The sequence below is a fragment of the Cladophialophora carrionii genome (genome assembly GCF_000365165.1).
Source record: "Cladophialophora carrionii CBS 160.54 unplaced genomic scaffold supercont1.1, whole genome shotgun sequence".
Lineage (NCBI taxonomy): Eukaryota > Fungi > Ascomycota > Eurotiomycetes > Chaetothyriales > Herpotrichiellaceae > Cladophialophora > Cladophialophora carrionii.
The window spans coordinates 5,032,739-5,051,182 of record NW_008481816.1 but is presented as its reverse complement, the minus strand read 5'-3'; the positions used below and the strand labels follow the sequence as shown (position 1 = coordinate 5,051,182).

Here is an 18,444-nt window from a genome sequence, read left to right as displayed (position 1 = left end):
CACATACAGTATACAGCATACACATACAGTATACAGCATACAGCATTAAATACACATCATCCAGTATACAATACAACACACCTCACGGTGTCCTCGAGAGGTGGTTCAGCAAACGTTATACTATCATATCCATCTCCCAACAAGCGGCAGGCACAATTACAGAAGCATACGTATATTGGCAATCACTGTAGAACTAGATCCACCTCCCCGTGCCATCGCGTGGGCATCGCGTTCCATTCAACCCTTACAATACACATTCAAGAGGACTACAAGACTACCGTACCCCACTACACCACACTACACTATAACACACACCACACCACACTAGACTAGACTATCCCGCCGTGATCAACAGCTTCTGAGTGATCGTGACCGTCGCTGTCTCTCGCACCGTTTCCGTCGCCGTGGTGGTGATCTGCGCCGTCTCCGTCTGCGTCTCTGTGACGGTTTGCGTCACCGCGGCTTGGATGTTCGTCACCGTGACAGGCACGACGGCGAGGCCGTCCGAGGCACTTGACGCATTGGGTTCCGGACTCGGACTCGGACTCGAAATCGAGGCTGTCTCCGCCGCGGACGCGGTTGAGGCGGCCGGGGTGGTAGATGGCAGTGTCACTGTCACTGTCGACGTTGCGGGCGTGGCGTCGGTCGACGACGTGACGGGCGTGTTCGGTATACTGGCCAGTCCTAGCGGGATGGTGCTTACTAGCGTTGCGGAAGACGAGGTGGTTGTTGGAGGGTCTTGCTGGGACGGGGACTGGGACTGGGATGTGGACTCGGATGCAGGTGCGGACTGAGCCTCAGTGGGCAGAGTGGACGCAGGGGTCGCGGCATTCCCGTTTGCGTCGGGACTCAGGGTCGTGTATCGGCCGATAGGGCCCGTGAAGGTGGGACTTACGGTGACGAAGACGACTGTGATGGATTGCGTGCCGGGTGCCGGCTCGGGTTCTTGGGCTCCTGTGTCTGGAGAGGGTGCGGGTGCTTGTGCAGGGGCAGGGGATGCTTCCGAGTCCGGCGGGACCGAGTTTGTTGAAGCTGGAGGTGTGGCGGCGGTGACTTCGGCCGTCACGACAGATGTCGCGAAGACGGTCGTCTGAGCTTGCACGGTGGTCGTCGAGGCGGGCTGGTCTTGTGTTTCGGGTTGTGCCGTATTTCGCTGGATTGCCGTCCCCGTGCCTGGCGCCTGGGACGCAGTGTTTGCATTCTGCTCCGCTGAGACGGTCTCCGTTGTTGGAGAGCTGTCTGCTGTGGAAGCTGGTGTCTCTGGTACTGCAGCTGCCTGACTGGCTGGCTGGATGGTGGTCTGGGTCAGAATGCTCAACAAGCTTGTATTATCTCCCCCGACGCCCACGGCCGGGACTGCTCCGTTTTCTGTTCCACTTCCAGTCTGAGCAGGCGCGGTACCGTCTGGTGCAGAAGAAGACGGCTCTGTTCCCGCGGCTTGTCCGGCGCCATTGTCTGTTCCGTTTCCAGCCTTGGAGGCGGCTGTGTTGTCTGGAGTACTCGGTGTCTGCGTCTCGACAGACGCCGCTGCCTGTGTGGCGGCCTGCGTCGCAGGTTCGATGGTTGTCTGGGTTAAAAGACTTATTAAACTTCGATTATCTGTGCCTCCAACGCCCACAGCAGGAACTGCTCCATTCTCCGTACCACTTCCAGTTGGAGTCGCTGATGTGTTTGGTGTTGAGGCGGTCTCTGTCGCAGCTGCCGCATTTGCAGGGTCTGTTGGAGCTTGTCGCCTCCACGGCGACCTGGGCGATAACGACAGGCCGTTGACGACATAGTGTCTAAGAGGTCGGTTGGTATGACGAATTACATTATCTGGTCTGTGAAATCTTTAACACAACAGTCAAGCTCTGCCGCGATAGACGTACCTTTGAATTGGTCCGGCCAATGTAGATGATAGCAAAACTGAAAGGGCTAGCGAGCAAGCAAGGAAATGCATTTCTGATCCAGCAGAATCGCAAACCAGAGCTGATGTAGTATCGAGGCTCGGTCAGTAATGAATGGAAGGACTCAACCAGACAGGACAGTCGACACCGCTGTACAAGCACAAAGGAAATTCGTCGCGACAGAAACTCCAAGTAATGCAAGCGAAATGTTTGTGAGTTATTCTGCATTGAGAGGGACTTCGAGACACCTCTTGAAGTAGCCCATCCAGACGCGTGGCAGATTGCCATCCGGCCTCGCGCGCTGGGCGTCTGTCGCATGTTGCGAATCTAAAAGTGTTGATTGAAACATGTTTCTTCTGTTCTGTGAAACCTGGGCAACGTGTGCGAGAACATGCTGTGAGAATTGTTCGCTGTCGGGAACAAAGAGCGGAGGGCGCGATGGTTGGTGGTAAGATGATGGACCAAAGCCCCCAAGATCATTCGGGGCGGGTGGAGGTGCCGCCAAGACGGGCTGTTTAGAGGTGGTTGATAGGCGGGGAGACGCCCGGAGAAATAAGCGGGCTTAAGCAGGCTGCTGGAGGCCCGCCGTGTGCCTTTGTTCGTTGCCGCCGAGCCGCCGCCGAGCTCTCTGCTTGGTTTCATCTTGCTGGTTGTGCCTCAACGTCCCAGCTTCCTGGTCTGAAACGTGGTCTTCTCAGGCATGGAGTTGTCTAAATCAGGCAGGACCGAGCGCTAATGCAACACGCGCTTCTCGGTGTGTTCTTCGAACGACTGGATCTGGTCGCCCACTTCGAATGCGTCCCAGTTCTCAAAGCCCATTCCACATTCAGAGCCTTTGCGCATTTCCGTGACATCCTTCTTGATGTTCTTGAACGAGTTGAGCGTGCCTAGTGGGTTGTCAGCTAACCGGCAAGCCACTTTGGAGATGCAACTCCACTTACCAGTATAGATCACTTCGCCTTTCCTCAGCACTCGGATCTTCTCTGAGCGTCGAATGGTCCCGTTGGTCACGCGACATCCGGCAATCTTAATAGATCCCTTCTTAATCTTGATGTCGAAAATGTCTCCCACCTCTGCTTCTCCCAAGACGCGCTGGGTGACGATCGGCGGCAGTTCTGCGCTGACCTTCTCAGTGACATCGTCGGTCACCTTGTAAATGATGTTGTGGTCGAGAATCTGGATACGAGCAGCTGCCGCAAGCTGGCGGATCTCCCCATCGATGGGCTGATTGAATGAAATTGCGTACGCAACTTCTCCTGTTGCGGCCAGCATCTTGATGTCCGATTCGGTGAGACTGCCTGTACCGCTGTGGACGATATTTGCGCGGGCTTCGTTGTTGCCGATCGCGCTGACAGCAGCAACCAGAGCTTCAGTGCTGCCAGCCACATCGGCTTTGATGACGAAATGCACTAGTTGGGCTCCCGATGACCCTTTCTCAACCCAGCCTTCATTGTCCTTGGGACGTCGCTTGTAGCCCATGGACAGGTAGCCTTGCTCCTTTTCCCATTCGAGAACTTTGGCTCGTGCGACGGCGTCTTCCGCCCGCGAAGCATTGATCGCCGCCATATTGTCCATTTCCCAAGCTGTTTCTTGTCTCTCCTTTCGCACGGCGATCGTATCCTTGGCTTGCTGTTCGTTCTCTGCCTGGAGCACCTCGAGACCGGCTTCAGGATCGTCGCCTCGCCAACCGTCAAGCTGGACAGGAGTTCCAGGAGGTGCTTCTTCGATCAATTCACCAGCATCGTTTCGCAAGGTTCGCACGCGCGCCCACGTGGTGCCAGCAACGATAAAGTCACCTGGTCTCAACGTACCGCGACGCACCAATACCGTGGCCACACGACCAGTGATACCCACTCTGCTCTCGATGATCCAGCCTTCAGCCGGTCCATCATTCTCGGCGCGGAAGTCGGCGACATCGGCCAAAGTGAGTATTGCTTCCTCGAGGTCATCCATTCCGCGACCTGTCTTTCCGCTGACAGGGATGGCTTGGTATTCTCCACCAAAATCCTCGACAACTATGTCATGTTGCATCAAATCACGTTTGACTTGTTCAATGTCAGCCCCGGGTTTGTCGACTTTGTTGATTGCCACGATCATCTGTACACCGGCCTCACGGGCATGCTTGATAGCTTCGATGGTCTGAGCCTTGACGCTGTCGTCTGCAGCGACAACCAGAACAACAATGTCCGTCACGACGGCACCTCTTCGGCGCATCTCCAAGAAAGCGGCATGGCCAGGAGTGTCAAGGAAGGTGATGTTGCGCTCCGACCCAGGCATTGTCACTGAGAAGGCACCGATGTGTTGCGTGATACCGCCATGCTCTGATGCCACCACATTCGCCTTTCGAAAGTAGTCGAGAATCGTCGTCTTCCCGTGATCGACGTGCCCCATGATGGTGACGACCGGAGGTCGAGGGGGCAATACCGAAGGATCCTCTGCTGGCGGCCGAGGAAAGATATCCCCAGATTGATCGATTGCTTTGATCACGGGCTCAAACCCGTATAGCTCTGCGAACATGGCGGAGGTGCTAGAGTCCAGGACATGGTCATATCTAGCACCTTCAAATCCTTCCTCTTCGAGCTTTTGTAGAAACTGGGGTAGTCTGACTTTGAGGCCCTGCGCCAGCTTTTCAACACTGATGAACTCGGGCAGAACAATCTCCAGCCGGGCTGGTTGCCGCGCGGCTTTGGCTTGTTTTCCCTTCTTCTTCCGCCTTTTCCTTTCGTCGAGGAATTCCTCGGCGAGATCTGGGTCGAAGTCAAAATCCTTCGAACTGCCTCGTGAAACACTGCCCCTTCTCGCAGTAGGGGCTTTGGCTGGTCGTGATACCTGGAGCGGCCCGTCCTCCTCGATTTCGTAGAGTCGAGCTCTCCTGTCGCGCTCCTTGCCACCGGTTGTTTTCCGCTTGTGCCAATCATCCTCTGTTTCGCCTGCAATTGGCCCATCGTCTAGCATACCAACTTGCTCATCAAGGTTTCCTGGCTGGACAGGTGAACCGGACGCTGGCTGTGGACGGCGTTCCCGACCCAAACGTTGGCCCGTTGATCTCTGTTGGGGTGCAGAACCATCCATGCCCGGTCGCCAAACACGAACGTCATCACGAGCCCCCCTACCATCCGCCTCTCTACCGGCCACACGTTGTTGTGGTGGCCGCTTCGATGTTGCTGGACCCATGGGCGTCCAGGTATGTGACTCGCTAGGAGCACCTTCGAACTCTGCCCTCGGTGAAATTGGTTGATCAGGCCTTCCTATGGCCGCGCCTATTCTACTTGGAGGCATGTTCTGTTGGCGGGACTCATTCGGAGCTGGATTATCAGTTCCGCGAGGCCTCAAATCATTGGATATCCTAGATGGTCGTGACGACGGTCCTGGCTCTTGATACACTCGATCGGCCGCACCGATACCTCTTATTGTCGTTTCCGTGGGGCGTGTCCGCTTATCCTGGTATCTGAAAAGGGACCGGTCCGAGTCTGAAGCCCCGCCATGGCGGTCATTCCTCCAGTTCTTCTCGGTCGGGTGACCGACACCATGATTTCGAATTCTGAAAGATGACTCCGCGTCGGCCTGAGGTTGTGAGTTTCTTGTCTGGGTATCGGGCTGAGGGCGACCCCAGGTTGCTGCCTGGGGCCTCGATCGCGCCCGGGAGAGGATCGCAGATATCGAGCTGGGATCCGCAGGACCGTCGGGACCTGCTCGGAGGCGAGAGTTTGAAGTAGGGGGCGCAAAGTGGTCAGGTGGGGATGGATTTGAGTCTCTGTAGACCACCTGGGCATTCTGAGGCCGCGGACTCATACATATTGTACAGTCTGATCTTCCCGGCTTGTTGACGTGGTTGCAACGACATCTCCAGCCTAGCAGTTCTCGTGCTGGAGGGGCAAAGTCCTCCTCTTCCTCTTCTATCCGGGCTACCGCTGCTCCGGCAGGACGATTCGAAGGATTGGCCGCCCTGTACAGGCGCCGCTGCGGTTGCAGCGACTTGACCACACGAGACTCGATGCCATGTCTGAACGCGCAGAAGAAGCAGATATCTTGACCTTGCAGCAGCTGTACGGGGATTAATACGTAACATTCAACCTACTTGAAGACGGAGAGAAACGAACCTTCTGCGTCACTGTCCTTCGCATAGTGAGTCACTCTTCGTCCGACTGGGTCTGTGCTGCTCGCGTTACTGCTGAATCCAGGAGCCACGCCGGCATTGCCTGATAACTTTTTGGCCGAGCAATCAATCCCGAATTATCGACGGAGCGTTGAGCACGAAGCGCACATCGTACGGTGCGCCGTACATCATACTGCGTTCTTTGTCAGCCTTGCGAAGATAACGACAACCAATCGATGCTTCGCGGCCAAGCCCGCTTTTCTCGGGGACAAAGGCGAATTGACAAATGACGTGCTGCTCCAATGGAAAATATATCAGTGCTTCTTCGCTTCAGAGCAGCGCTATAAGTCTTGGGGATGAGGTAGCTCAGACAGGCGTGACAGAAGAGGAGCAGGTATGGCGGACGCCGTTGAGGATATCGAGAAGCACGAGGCCGAGACCGGCAGCTGGGCAAGGACTGCAAAGGATCTTTTTGCAGGTGCTGCGGGTGGTGTTGCTCAGGTTCTGTTAGGTGAGTCGTCAAAACTTCTTTTGGCTCAACTTTGTTGGCCGCTGGGTATCAAGCATGCATAACCGGCGACTTTCCCCACGAAGGTGGAAGATTGGGTTATAGTTGATCCCGGGTATCGACTTGTATTCCGTGGCTCAAGTGAAGATTTGGAGCGACATTAGACCATAATAGCAAGAGCTGACACTTATTACAGGTCAACCCTTCGGTAAGCGATGAATGGATTTAGTTTATAGCGGAGCAGGATCTCACAATCTGCCCTAGACATCGTCAAAGTCCGCCTCCAAACTACAACCAAATACCCCAGCGCCCTCTCCTGCGCCAGCTCAATTCTCCAGAACGAAGGCCCCCTCGCCTTCTACAAAGGCACTCTCACGCCTCTAATTGGCATAGGAGCCTGTGTCTCCGTCCAGTTCGGTGCTTTCCACTATGCCAGACGGGCATTTGAGGAGCAAAATCTCCGCCAGAATCAACCGGCGGGTTTGTCTTATTCGCAATACTACCTAGCTGGCGCCTTTGCTGGCTTGACTAACTCAGTGCTTTCCGGCCCGATTGAGCATGTGAGGATCAGACTGCAGACGCAGCCACATGGTGCTGAGCGGCTTTACACTGGCCCTCTCGACTGCATCAAGAAGCTGTCCGCACATGAAGGTGTGCTAAGGGGACTGTATCGTGGTCAGGCTGTGACGTTGTACAGAGAAGCTCAAGCCTACGGTGTCTGGTTCCTTACCTTCGAATACCTCATGGCGCGGGACATGAAGCGCAACAATGTCAAGCGAGAAGAGATCTCGTCGCCAAAAGTCGCCTTCTATGGTGGCCTGGCTGGCGAAGCATTGTGGATTGCGAGTTACCCGTTTGATGTCATCAAGAGTAAGATGCAGAGTGACGGGTTCGGCAAGGAACAGAAATACAAGACCATGAGGGATTGTTTTAGCCAGACCTGGAAAGCTGCTGGGTGGAGGGGATTTTGGGCCGGCATCGGGCCAACCTTGGTGAGGGCCATGCCAGTCAGTGCGGGCACATTTGCTGTGTAAGTGCTCTTCCCCGGGTGGCTTCGAAGATGCATGATTCTAACTGTGGTGTCTAGGGTCGAATTGACGATGCGGGCACTGGGATGAGGTCGAGTGCCGGAATGGTACAGTATGGGCTCACCTCGACGTTGAGGATCTGGGCATCATGGTTTTTCAATAGACATATAAAATGACTGGTAACTGAATGTGAATATCACACTCATACGGAGCAAGTGCTCAGTCGCTCAAATGCATTTTGCCACGAGGACGATGTGATAGCCTTCGCGTCGTGAAACTTATGTACAACTCCCACTATCTGATTGTTCATCTGTAGGGTGCATCTGCTCTCGCCACAGCCGCAATTTCAGGCTCCCACTTGTCACCGTTGGCCAATAATTTTTCCTTGTTATAAAGAAGTTCTTCTCGAAACTCAGTGGCATACTCTGCGTTAGGTGTTTCGACAATGGCGTCCACCGGACAGCTCTCCTGACACATGCCGCAATAGATGCATTTCGTCATGTCAATATCGTATCGAGTTGTTCTCCTTGAGCCGTCCTCTCTTTCTTCTGCTTCGATGGTGATGGCCAGTGCCGGGCAAACGGCTTCGCAAAGCTTGCATGCAATGCACCTCTCCTCGCCCGAGGGATATCTCCTTAGCGCGTGTTCGCCTCTGAATCTGGGCGAAATAGGACCTTTCTCGAAGGGATAGTAGATTGTGTAGCTGCAACGCCAAAGTCAGTGTCGTCTCCTCAGAGAGTGCATCTCTTCTTAGGCGTGGATTTCGCATACGGTGGTCTGAAGAATTGTTCCAGCACAACATACATCCCCCTCAACATCTCAGTGAGCAGAAAGTAATTGCTGGCCTTGTCCATCAACGCTTCGCCTTCATCAAATCTCTTGGGTTTCGGTAGTCTGAAGCCGGATGGCGGAGGCCCCGATGGCAGGGCATTCCGAGGACGTGAGCTATGGAATTGAGCTGTGGCTGTGGCGCGGAGGAAGGGTGACGGGTCTGCTTGTCGAAAAATGGCTGTCGGACTCGTCAATGGCCGCGCGACCAGTCGCGATGCTGGACGAAATGACGACGCCATCGCCCTTAGGAGCCGCAGACTGCAGTTTGTCGATGTGTGGCGAGCGCAAGGGAAAAGACAGAGTTCGATGGAGACGGCGAGGTCATAGATGTAATGCGGATCCAGAGCACGCTGATTGGCCCCGTCGGCCTACTTGCTGTTTTTGGGCGCAGCTCTTGCACGCCCGAAGCTTCGCTGGTTTGCAACTGCGTCTTCCGTCCAGAAATTCAATCATTACGCCAAACAGACGCACGCCTTCTTTGCCAGTGTTTCCCTTGTCCTTCACGTCTACCCATCTTCTTCAGGGTGTTTCCCAAGATGATTCGCGCAGGTGCTGTTAAAGCGCTATATGCAGCCACAAGGACCCAATTGCCCCGACAGTTACCTGTCTTCCGCTCTCAGATCTCTACCTCCCTACTTCAATCATCACGAATTGCTCCCTCATTCGTCGCTCAAAGTATAAGATGCTACTCAGCACCTGCGGGTCTGTCGAAGGATGAGGTCCAAGGACGGATAATGGACTTGTTGAAGAACTTTGATAAGGTGCGCATCCGTGATCCATGACTGATGTCGTGATGGTTAACACTTTTGCAGGTTACAGACGCATCAAAGGTATGCTGGGCTCCCTATGTGCGGGCCAGAGCAATCCTAACTGGAGCAACAGATCAGCGGAACTGCGCACTTTCAAAACGACCTGGGACTGGACAGTCTGGACACCGTTGAAGTGGTCATGGCAATTGAGGAAGAATTCAGCATCGAGATCCCCGACAAGGAAGCCGATGCCATTCATAGTGGTAAGCCAAATTGAAGCATCTTTGGATTCGCATCTGACACCGTCACAGTTGAGCAAGCGGTGACCTATATCATGGCCCAGCCTGATGCACACTGAGAGGTCTTCTCCTGGGACGCCGGTGGAGTTAGACACGGATCAAGAACCGAAAAACATCAAAGCATTGTACATTTTCCAGTGGTGAGGAAATGGATTGCCCTTGTACTATCATCACGGGAATAATAGACCCTCCGGATCTCCACGATGGTCTTTGGACAAACTTCAGCCATTTCCGATCGAAGCGCTTTCTGATCTATGTTCTATATCCCACATTTCCACCGAACCCCGTGCCTATACAACGCCGGAGTTTCTCAGCTCGGTTACCTCTGTAGCGTCGTATCCCAGTTGGCCCAGGACCTCGTCGGTGTGCTCACCCAACAAGGGAGGCTTTATCCTCAGTTTCATCTTTGAACCCTCGAATTTCATGGCTGGGCCGATCAGCTTTAGCACACCATCCCTGGCTGCTTCGAAGTCATCAACTTCAATCACCATGTCTCTCGCCTTGGTCTGAGGGTGCTCTTCCAGGGCTTCCACAGGGTCATTGATTGCACCATACGGCAGTCCACTTCCATCGAAGATGGCCAGCCACTCTTCTTTCGTCTTTTCGCCAAATCTCTCTTGCAGAATCCGATTGATCTCCTCTCTGTTTTCCACTCTCCCGTCATTGGTGTTGAATCGCCCGTCCTGGCCCAAACCGGCAATGCCCATTCTCTCACAGAATCCCTTCCACTGCCTATTATTATTCGCCGCCACAAACAACATCTTGCCATCGCGCGTTTCAAATCCCCCGTACGGCACAAGATTGGGATGTCCCAAGCCCAGCCTCTTGCCTCTCCTCCTCTTCTCCGGTCCCTTGTCCACATCCAGATTCATACTCGCCAACCCCACATTAATCAGCAAACTCAAACTACTCTCGAACAGGCTGCCCTCGATCAAACATCCCATGCCCGTCCTTTCCCTCTGATTCACCGCCGCAAGAATGGCCCCATGCGCATACAACCCCGTGCACAGATCCGCCATCGCGACACCGGGCTTGACCGGGGCCCGTCCCTCCTCTCCCGTGATGTGCAACAATCCGGCCTCCGCCAGTGCAATGGCATCATATCCGGCCCTCTGCGCACTCGGACCACGGGGCCCATACCCACTGACACCCGCGTAGATCAGCCTCTCCCCCACGGACCCCAACTTCTTTAAATGCTCGTATCCAAGACCCATGGCTTCCATCTTGCCAGGCAAGAAATTATGAACCACGACGTCCGCGCCCCCGCCTGTGCCGTGCGGGTCTCCATCGCCGTCCCACCCCTCGGTGATTAATTGCTTCACGATCTCGACCCCCCTTTCTTCCTTGAGATTGAGCGTCACGGACCGCTTGTTGCGGTTCACAGCCGCGAAATACAGGCTCATAAGCGGGTGCTCGTCCTTCCATTTCTGCGATTCGCCCGCCGTGCGCCACTGGCGGGTTTCATCCCCAACGCCGGGCTGCTCGATCTTGAGCACCGAGGCGCCGTAGTCGGCGAGGATCTGTGTGCAGAACGGGCCAGCCAGGACGCGGGTGAGGTCCAGGATCTTGAGACCTGAGAGGGGAAGGGCGCCGCCCTTGTTTGGTACCGATGTAGAAGATGTTGCTGCTGATGCCGGTGCTGATGCCGGTGCTGAAGTTGAGGACCGGTTCCGGCTTTGATTGTTTCGGCGTTGTCGAAAACATGTCGAGAAAGTCAGGGCCAACCATGACGACGACGTTGTGCTTGCAAAGGTGCGGTGTCTAAGTGTTGATACAGATCTCGTCGTTGCCACTACCATTCTCATCGTCATTGTGTATGTGGATGCGAGTGTGGTGAATGTCCTGGAGACACAAGGACTGCAAGAACCACGGAGCCCGGAGAACCAGGACGACAAGACTTCTTCGTCCACTGTCCGGCGCTCAGATCGATAATCACGGTCGGCAGTCCGTCCTGCTGTGCAGCTCTGCTTGGCTTCCCTCTGCTCTTTGGACCGGACCGCTGGGTGTCGGGATCGGGCCCTCCTTCTTCTCGATGTTTCGGCAAGACCCCAGCACCGGCAACCACACCAGCACAAATGCTCCGTGATTATGTGGAGAGGAGATGCATTGGAACCTTGGGGTAGGTTGCCAGTATCCCGTGCGTGGGCCGAGGCTGACGAGGCTGCCTGCGGAGAATCGTATCCACAATGCGAAGGAAGGAGAGCAGTTGACAATAGACCATGGACCATAGAAAACCTCGCCTGGGCTATCTTCCAGTGAGTGAAGTACCTCACAATTGGGCAGCCTTAGAGTTCCTGAAGGGAGATTGTGCGCATCTGCTACACATTTCGCGAAGAGTAGGCCTAAGGATCCGCTCGGCAGAAAAACCCGTCCAAGTAATTACCACTGGCTCGGCAAGAAAAAGCTACGGACTATCATTCATTGATTATATGCTTCTCTAGTCCTGTGGACTGGTGATCCATTGCTCCGTCAAGGACAGACAGGATATCTAGGGGTGCTCGGTGAAAAGCTGCGAATAAGGATCCTCCTACCATCAGGCCTCTGTCTAAGCCGCCGCCCTGGCACGCACCGGGTTTCTACAAGATGTCGCCCAGAAGAGCGGTCGCACGCACGATCACAAATCTATTCCACACAGCAACTAGACCGAAGGGGAGGTCCAATCGTCAATCACCGGTCCTCAACTCCTTACGCTGCGTACGCCCCTTTTCGTCAACGAGCCGCCACGGAGCGCGTGGCACGGAGTACCTTCAAAACCATGACCCCGACCTGACCGACACGCAACGAACGGTCCGCGAATCCATTGCGAAGATATGCTCCAAGTTCGGTGATGACTATTGGCTGCGGGCCGACGCAGAGCATCGCTTCCCCGTGGAATTCCATCAAGCCATCGCTCAGACGGGCTGGTTGGGCATATGCATGCCCTCGGAATATGGAGGCTCAGATCTGGGCATCTCCGAAGCCAGCGTCATGATGCAGACGATCTCTGAGTCTGGGGCCGGATATGCCGGGGCGAGTGCCGTGCATATGAACATCTTCGGGTTAGAGCCTGTCAGGAAATTCGGAACCCAGGAGCAAAAACGACGAATGTTGGTTCCCTTGATCGAGGGCAAGGAGAGGGCTTGTTTTGGCGTCACGGAGCCGAACACGGGACTGGATACACTGAGGTTGCAATCGACGGCTGTGAGAGATGGAGACGGGTACCGATTGAGTGGGCAGAAGATCTGGATCTCCACGGCACAGGTCGCCGAGAAGATTCTGATCCTGGTCAGAACGACTCCACTGGAGAAGGCGAAGAAGCCGAGTCAGGGCTTGAGTCTATTTTACACGGACCTCGACAGGTCGCAGGTCGAGGTACAGGAGATTCCAAAGATGGGACGGGCGGCCGTGGACTCGAACACGTTATTCTTCGATGGGTGGAAGGTCCCGAGGGCGGATTTGATCGGAGAGGAGGGCAATGGATTCAAGATGATCATGCACGGAATGAATGCAGAAAGAATCTTGATTGCCGCTGAAGCGCTGGGAATCGGAATCGCGGCCCTGAGGAGAGCGGCGCTATATGCTGGGGAGAGGAAAGTATTTGGAAGACCGATTGGGCAGAACCAAGCCATTCAGCATCCCCTGGCGGAGAGCTGGATGGAGCTTGAAGCTGCTAGGCTGGTCATCTATCAAGCTGCCAGGATGTATGATGCTGGACACGAGACGGGCGAATATGCCAATGCCGCGAAATATCTGGCTGCTGAGGCGGCTTTTCGAGCTTGTGAAAGGGCCGTCATGACGCACGGCGGGATGGGTTATGCGAAGGAGTACCACGTCGAGAGATATCTGCGGGAGATCATGATACCGCGCATCGCCCCTGTCAGCAGAGAGATGATCAAAAATTACATTGGAGAGAAGGTGCTCGGACTGCCAAGGTCATATTGAGAAGGCCAGAAAATGATCTGCCATATTGTCCTGGGCTTGCTGATGGGAAGAGCTTGATGTACGGCTGGGGTAAACACAAGGATAGGAAGCATTAAAGCGAAACTCCTCCGCCTGCGCATTACCGCGGGATGTACCTGGTATCGACTACCCTGGTACTCCCTGTTGCATTTGCAGCTCCAGAAACTGTGAGCTCTACCAGCGCGATGGATCTGGGATTCGTGTGTAATCAGGAAAGATCAGGTAGATCAGGTAGATCAGGCAGATTCTCTCTCCAGTGTTGCCGAACAGTATGAGTACTCGAACTGTGTAACCAGACAACAAGTCACAATGTTGCATCATCCTCGGTATGCAGGACCATTCATTGTACCAGGATGACGAATCATTGGGCGGTAAGAGTGAGACGCGCACGAGTTGGAAGAACCACGATTACAATTCTCGAACAGCAGTGCCTTGCGTACCATTTTCGTCGCGTGAGAAGCAAAACATGGATAGTTGAAGGCGATTCGTAGATGTCGAAGTGGTGGCAAGCCGGAGATTTCGGTCTCCCCAGCACAGCGTGCACAGCCTTGCGAGCCTCGTGCTGCGCCTCCTTTACGGCGGAGCACACGCACGGCTGGGTGTCTTCCTCGGCTGCGCCACACCAATCACATCATCTCCCAAGTTCCCAAATCCGCCTCGCTCCATCGATGCCATCATCCCCGCGAGGATTTGGGTCCCTCGAGCGAATGCAGCAGGATTCCAGAACCACCAGAACATTGATGAGATGGCATCCGATTGCTCGCGTGCTCGGTTCCCTGTGCGCGAGCAAGGCTCAAGGAAGGCTGTGATGCTGCCGCGCGTTCTGTATGGCTGGGAAGCGCGAACGGCTAACCTCTGCCACCATGTCCACACAGCGAGCCCTGCTGCTCTGTGTGCGAGTAAATGGCAAGTTACTTGCTTTTGCCTAGGCAGCATCGATCGTCAAGGTGAGAACAAACCTATATAACCGTCCAGCAAGTCTGGGTGTTTGGTTCCTACCTCGTACTTCCCATCCCATATTACCATCCCTGCACTTGTACCAGTCCAGTCCCCTCAAGTCAAGGTACCAAAGCATCACCAAAAAACGATCCGCCCAGAACCCGCACTTGGCAATCACATCGCCCATCTCTCTACAAAGTCCTCATACAGTACCACAAATCAACATGTCCGGCCCTTACGACCAACACTACGCCTTCACCAACGGCGGGTACGACTACAACAATAACAACAACAACCAGTACCAACACCAATACCAATATCAACCCCAGACCTCATCATACCCCTCCGGCGGCTTCTCTGACCAATCTCACTCTCAAACCCAACAACAACAACCCTACTACAATTCGCATTCGCAGAGCTACTACCCCCAAACCGGCACAAACACCTCGTACTACGACGGCCAGCCAGGCGCCCAGGGCCCCGAAGCCGATCGTGGCCTCCTCGGCGCCGCGGCCGGTGGCGCGGCCGGCGCGTTCGGCGGCCACAAGGTCGGTCACGGCGTGCTAGGCGCGCTGGGCGGAGCGATCCTTGGATCTCTGACGGAAGATTATGCCAAGAAGGGACGCAAACAAGGCAAGCACGGCAAGCAGAACAAGCACGGATATCGTGACGGTGCTGTCGCCCCGGGGCAGAGTTTCGGGTCTAGTGCCAGTGGGTTGGGGTCTGTGGCGAGCAGCTTCTTCAACAGGAAGTAAAGATTCGTGGTGGTGCCAGAGGTGCTGGAGCGTTGGATACAGTACTCCGTGTTTGTAAAGCTACCTACCCATTCTGACCGGATCATCCACCGGCTGGATGCATGAATGACTTTTGGGACTAGCGGGCGTTTTCCTGGTAGCGTTGGGTACATAGCACTACTGTGGGAATCAGGAAGGAGTATTATAGCGGAGTGGAATGGAATGCAAATCAATCAACCTACCTACCTACCTACCTACCTACCTACCTTCCGCTTCGTTGAGAGGTTAAGTATTTGATTTGGCTCGTGAGTTTCTTGAGATCCTCACACTCGATTCCTGTTCCCTAGATTGTTCGTGTCCCTAGATTGTTCGTGTCCCGAGATTGTTCGTGTCCCGAGATTGTTCGTGTCCCTACCCTTCTCATTGGGCCATTTTGATATGTGAATCAGGTCCGTTGTGAGGACCCGTGTTTCCGTTACATCGCCGCTGAAGGAGCCTTGTCCTCCCGATTGTGTCTGTTCCTGCTTCATTTTCATGACGACTGCCGCCTAGGCTCCTGAGTGTTACACTGAGTGAACGACTACTGATCCTTCCTTCTACGGCCGCCACGGCTGCTGGGTATAAAGCCCCGTATCTCCCTGTCAGTTACGCAGGCGGCGGCATTCCAGCAGTGCGATAAAACCGCTCTTGCACTTCTTCGCAGAGTAGCTGGAAACTCCCCCATCGAATTGGGTCCGAGGATCTGAAGACCTGAGTGGGCCCGAGATTGGTCGGATCGAACTGCCAACCCCAATGGATCATAGGATCGCCCCATTTCACAGTGACCTTAAGCCCTGCTGCAGCCTGGTGCTCTCTGGACTCTGATTCTGGAGCCTGATCGTGACCCTGTGGTTGGATATCGACGGCCGGATGGCCTCGCAAGGATAGTGCCAAAGGATGCAAAACTTCTGGCACCGTCCGAGCGGCGACTTCGGCAAAGGCTTCGTTTCCCTGTTCCTTCATGAACCTCTTGAGCTCCACGACGGCGTTCACAAGGCGGATCTCCCTGTTTTCTCTCCTGGGCTCCTGGTCCCGCGTAAATCCGACGACAACCTTGAGATCCACATGAGAAAGCCGCGAGCCTCGATCCCTCAAAGCCGACAGTTGGCCAGCCAGCTGCTTGACGAAAAGTTCTGTCCTTCCCAACCCAAGGCGAATCATTTTGATCGTGATATGAAGTTCCAGCTTCTTGATGTTGCTGAGCGTGTTTATGAGAACATTGAAGGCAATGTTGCCAGCAACCGAATGCTCTGAGTCCGCATACGACTCACGGCTCTTACAACCCTGGAGCGGTCTCACGTCGCGAATGCCCTCGAACGTAACGCCTGCATAGCCGATAGTCAGTGCAAACGAGCGCTCCCCTGTGATCCAGCGTGCTTGATCACGGAACGATTGGCACGTGGCGGCAAAATTTGCGAGGTGGTTGGGTCGATCCGCCTTCGCTACATCCGCCCCGAAATCACGGAGGTGGAATGGTCCGACTGTATCCTGACCGGCAAATCCTGCAACCCGACGCTCCTCCCTATGGCGATGTAATTCATCATCCGTGAGCGGCATCGGCTCCCGCTGCTCAGGGACAAGATACTCACAGACACGCAGGAGGATTTCAGGCGGTAGGTCTGTGAGTAATGTGGCGCGGGGAGAAGCTGATCCCGTCGAGGTGGTTGGCAGGCGCGCCGCTGAATCGGTTTGATGGCGAGACATCTTGAACAACATTACGAGTGATCTCTTGGGTTGGCTCCAGTTGGCAGAGAAGGAAGAAGAGACCGGTGGCCGCTTTTAAAAGATCTCGTTGAATAGGCAGCAACAAGTGGGGGTCAGTTGATCCTTGAAGGCCTTTGGTGGTGAATCCTAACATACTACGTCAGTCATCACAAATGTCTGGCGCGATTGAGCATACCTACTTTCTAACGTGCTCTGCTCAAGGGTCTGATAAGTTTGGCATTCAAGGCAGCAGACGTGGGCGCATCGCAATGAGCCTCCACGGTCTCGTCTGCCGACCAAGCAACAATTCCATCAACCCGAACTATCAAGTCACCGAGACCGCGCGTATTCGTTACTTCTGTAGCCAGCTCATCGATTTGGGACTCGTACCGCTGCCACAGACCCAGATGCAGTCGATCAGGGGACTGGCAGCATCGGTGGTGCCGACGAGGTCCTGGATGAGTGAGCCTTTGCACCGCCTTTCCGTATGGGTTACGCTCCAATGTCGTGACTTGGCCTGATCGCACCATCGCTACTTTGTACAACCTCCAAGCATCAGGCTTGAATGGGTAATACTGTCAGGTTGTTCTGGAGTCATCCACATCCAAGCGAGGGATATCAGACTCGGAAAGAATGGCAGATGGCTCCGCAGCTGGTTTACAGTATCATTGTAAGCCATTCCCATCCTAACACCTGGCCAGGGTTTTGTGTACATGTGCACGTACATAGAGGCGTGATCAATGGCCATTTTGTCGACACCCATTTGCGGATAAATTCTTCCTCCAGATTGAATGTGAGAAGGATAGACGCGATGTTGGTTTACTCAGGATGGCCGATTTATGTACGGAGGTGCCAAAGCCAAAAGACGTTCACATCGTGTCTGTTCATCCCTGTTGGCATCGCCTTGTCATCCCTGTAGCTAAGCTCCCTTTGATTCTAGGGTCGTTGTAGGCTACACGTACGCTCTGCACTATCTCAGTCGGGCGATCAGAGATGTCAGCATACACCCATCTCGGTGCTTATAATGACTGCATAATACGTACCTTTTGAGGGTTGAAAGATCTCACACTCGAATGCCGGTGCGGAGACTCACTTCCAAGAAACCCAGGCAAAAGGTAATTAATTCCATGTGGCCGAGGGAAAACATGAGCCCTTGATTGCATAAGACCGTCCCCCACGATCTTGCTCGCTGCCCCCGTCTACGAACAATCCATCTGAAATATTGACCATGGCCAGAACTTCAGACATCCGCGTCCTCTTTGAACCTCTGTCGATCCAAGGCCGTCAACACGAGACTCTTGATCTCCTTGCAGATGACGTCGACTGGACAATAATGGGCCACTCACCCATGTCGCGCAAATACACCGGCAAGCGAGACTTTGTCGACAACACATTGAAAGTGCTTAGAGAGAGGGTGCTTACGGAGCCACTGCGGTTGGAGGTCAAGGGCGTGGTGGGGACTTTGGAAGGCGAGGGAGACGACATCCACGGCGAGGCGGCCGTAGAACTAGCGGCCATCGAGGCCGTGTGTAAGAACGGGTTGACGTATGATATGCGATATGTTTGGATCTGCAGATTCCAGAGGGGGCGAATTGTGCGAGTCCGCGCCTACCTCGACACCGACCTCCTTAGCCGTGCAATGGAACAAAATCCATGAGATCCAGCGCATATTGGGACAAGATGCCGGAGAGG

General features: G+C 54.6%; 10 protein-coding genes across 10 annotated transcripts; 5 read left to right on the top strand and 5 right to left on the bottom strand.

The window, feature by feature from the left end:
- Positions 1 to 334: 334 nt before the first annotated feature.
- Positions 335 to 1,776, bottom strand: G647_01815 (uncharacterized protein; the record flags this gene model as incomplete). Its single annotated transcript, XM_008725214.1, has 2 exons — positions 335 to 1,567; positions 1,645 to 1,776. The coding sequence occupies 2 exons, from the start codon at positions 1,774 to 1,776 to the stop codon at positions 335 to 337; spliced, it is 1,365 nt and encodes a 454-aa protein (XP_008723436.1).
- An 842-nt stretch (positions 1,777 to 2,618) lies between these two features.
- Positions 2,619 to 4,958, bottom strand: G647_01814 (translation initiation factor IF-2; the record flags this gene model as incomplete). Its single annotated transcript, XM_008725213.1, has 2 exons — positions 2,619 to 2,773; positions 2,828 to 4,958. 2 exons carry the CDS (start codon positions 4,956 to 4,958, stop codon positions 2,619 to 2,621), a joined length of 2,286 nt encoding a protein of 761 aa, XP_008723435.1.
- A 1,420-nt stretch (positions 4,959 to 6,378) lies between these two features.
- Positions 6,379 to 7,608, top strand: G647_01813 (uncharacterized protein; the record flags this gene model as incomplete). The annotated part of the gene is made up of 4 exons (XM_008725212.1): positions 6,379 to 6,493; positions 6,687 to 6,698; positions 6,755 to 7,520; positions 7,578 to 7,608. 4 exons carry the CDS (start codon positions 6,379 to 6,381, stop codon positions 7,606 to 7,608), a joined length of 924 nt encoding a protein of 307 aa, XP_008723434.1.
- Positions 7,609 to 7,824: 216 nt separating this feature from the next.
- Positions 7,825 to 8,588, bottom strand: G647_01812 (NADH-ubiquinone oxidoreductase 23 kDa subunit, mitochondrial; the record flags this gene model as incomplete). The annotated part of the gene is made up of 2 exons (XM_008725211.1): positions 7,825 to 8,221; positions 8,290 to 8,588. The coding sequence occupies 2 exons, from the start codon at positions 8,586 to 8,588 to the stop codon at positions 7,825 to 7,827; spliced, it is 696 nt and encodes a 231-aa protein (XP_008723433.1).
- A 297-nt stretch (positions 8,589 to 8,885) lies between these two features.
- On the top strand, positions 8,886 to 9,456 carry G647_01811 (acyl carrier protein; the record flags this gene model as incomplete). Its single annotated transcript, XM_008725210.1, has 4 exons — positions 8,886 to 9,110; positions 9,162 to 9,179; positions 9,232 to 9,361; positions 9,410 to 9,456. 4 exons carry the CDS (start codon positions 8,886 to 8,888, stop codon positions 9,454 to 9,456), a joined length of 420 nt encoding a protein of 139 aa, XP_008723432.1.
- Positions 9,457 to 9,687: 231 nt separating this feature from the next.
- On the bottom strand, positions 9,688 to 11,125 carry G647_01810 (uncharacterized protein; the record flags this gene model as incomplete). Its single annotated transcript, XM_008725209.1, has 2 exons — positions 9,688 to 10,970; positions 11,005 to 11,125. 2 exons carry the CDS (start codon positions 11,123 to 11,125, stop codon positions 9,688 to 9,690), a joined length of 1,404 nt encoding a protein of 467 aa, XP_008723431.1.
- An 855-nt stretch (positions 11,126 to 11,980) lies between these two features.
- On the top strand, positions 11,981 to 13,318 carry G647_01809 (uncharacterized protein; the record flags this gene model as incomplete). The annotated part of the gene is made up of 1 exon (XM_008725208.1): positions 11,981 to 13,318. The coding sequence occupies one exon, from the start codon at positions 11,981 to 11,983 to the stop codon at positions 13,316 to 13,318; it is 1,338 nt and encodes a 445-aa protein (XP_008723430.1).
- Positions 13,319 to 14,499: 1,181 nt separating this feature from the next.
- G647_01808 (uncharacterized protein) lies at positions 14,500 to 15,030 on the top strand (the record flags this gene model as incomplete). The annotated part of the gene is made up of 1 exon (XM_008725207.1): positions 14,500 to 15,030. One exon carries the CDS (start codon positions 14,500 to 14,502, stop codon positions 15,028 to 15,030), a length of 531 nt encoding a protein of 176 aa, XP_008723429.1.
- Positions 15,031 to 15,654: 624 nt separating this feature from the next.
- On the bottom strand, positions 15,655 to 16,752 carry G647_01807 (uncharacterized protein; the record flags this gene model as incomplete). The annotated part of the gene is made up of 1 exon (XM_008725206.1): positions 15,655 to 16,752. One exon carries the CDS (start codon positions 16,750 to 16,752, stop codon positions 15,655 to 15,657), a length of 1,098 nt encoding a protein of 365 aa, XP_008723428.1.
- A 1,228-nt stretch (positions 16,753 to 17,980) lies between these two features.
- On the top strand, positions 17,981 to 18,409 carry G647_01806 (uncharacterized protein; the record flags this gene model as incomplete). Its single annotated transcript, XM_008725205.1, has 1 exon — positions 17,981 to 18,409. The coding sequence occupies one exon, from the start codon at positions 17,981 to 17,983 to the stop codon at positions 18,407 to 18,409; it is 429 nt and encodes a 142-aa protein (XP_008723427.1).
- Positions 18,410 to 18,444: the final 35 nt, after the last annotated feature.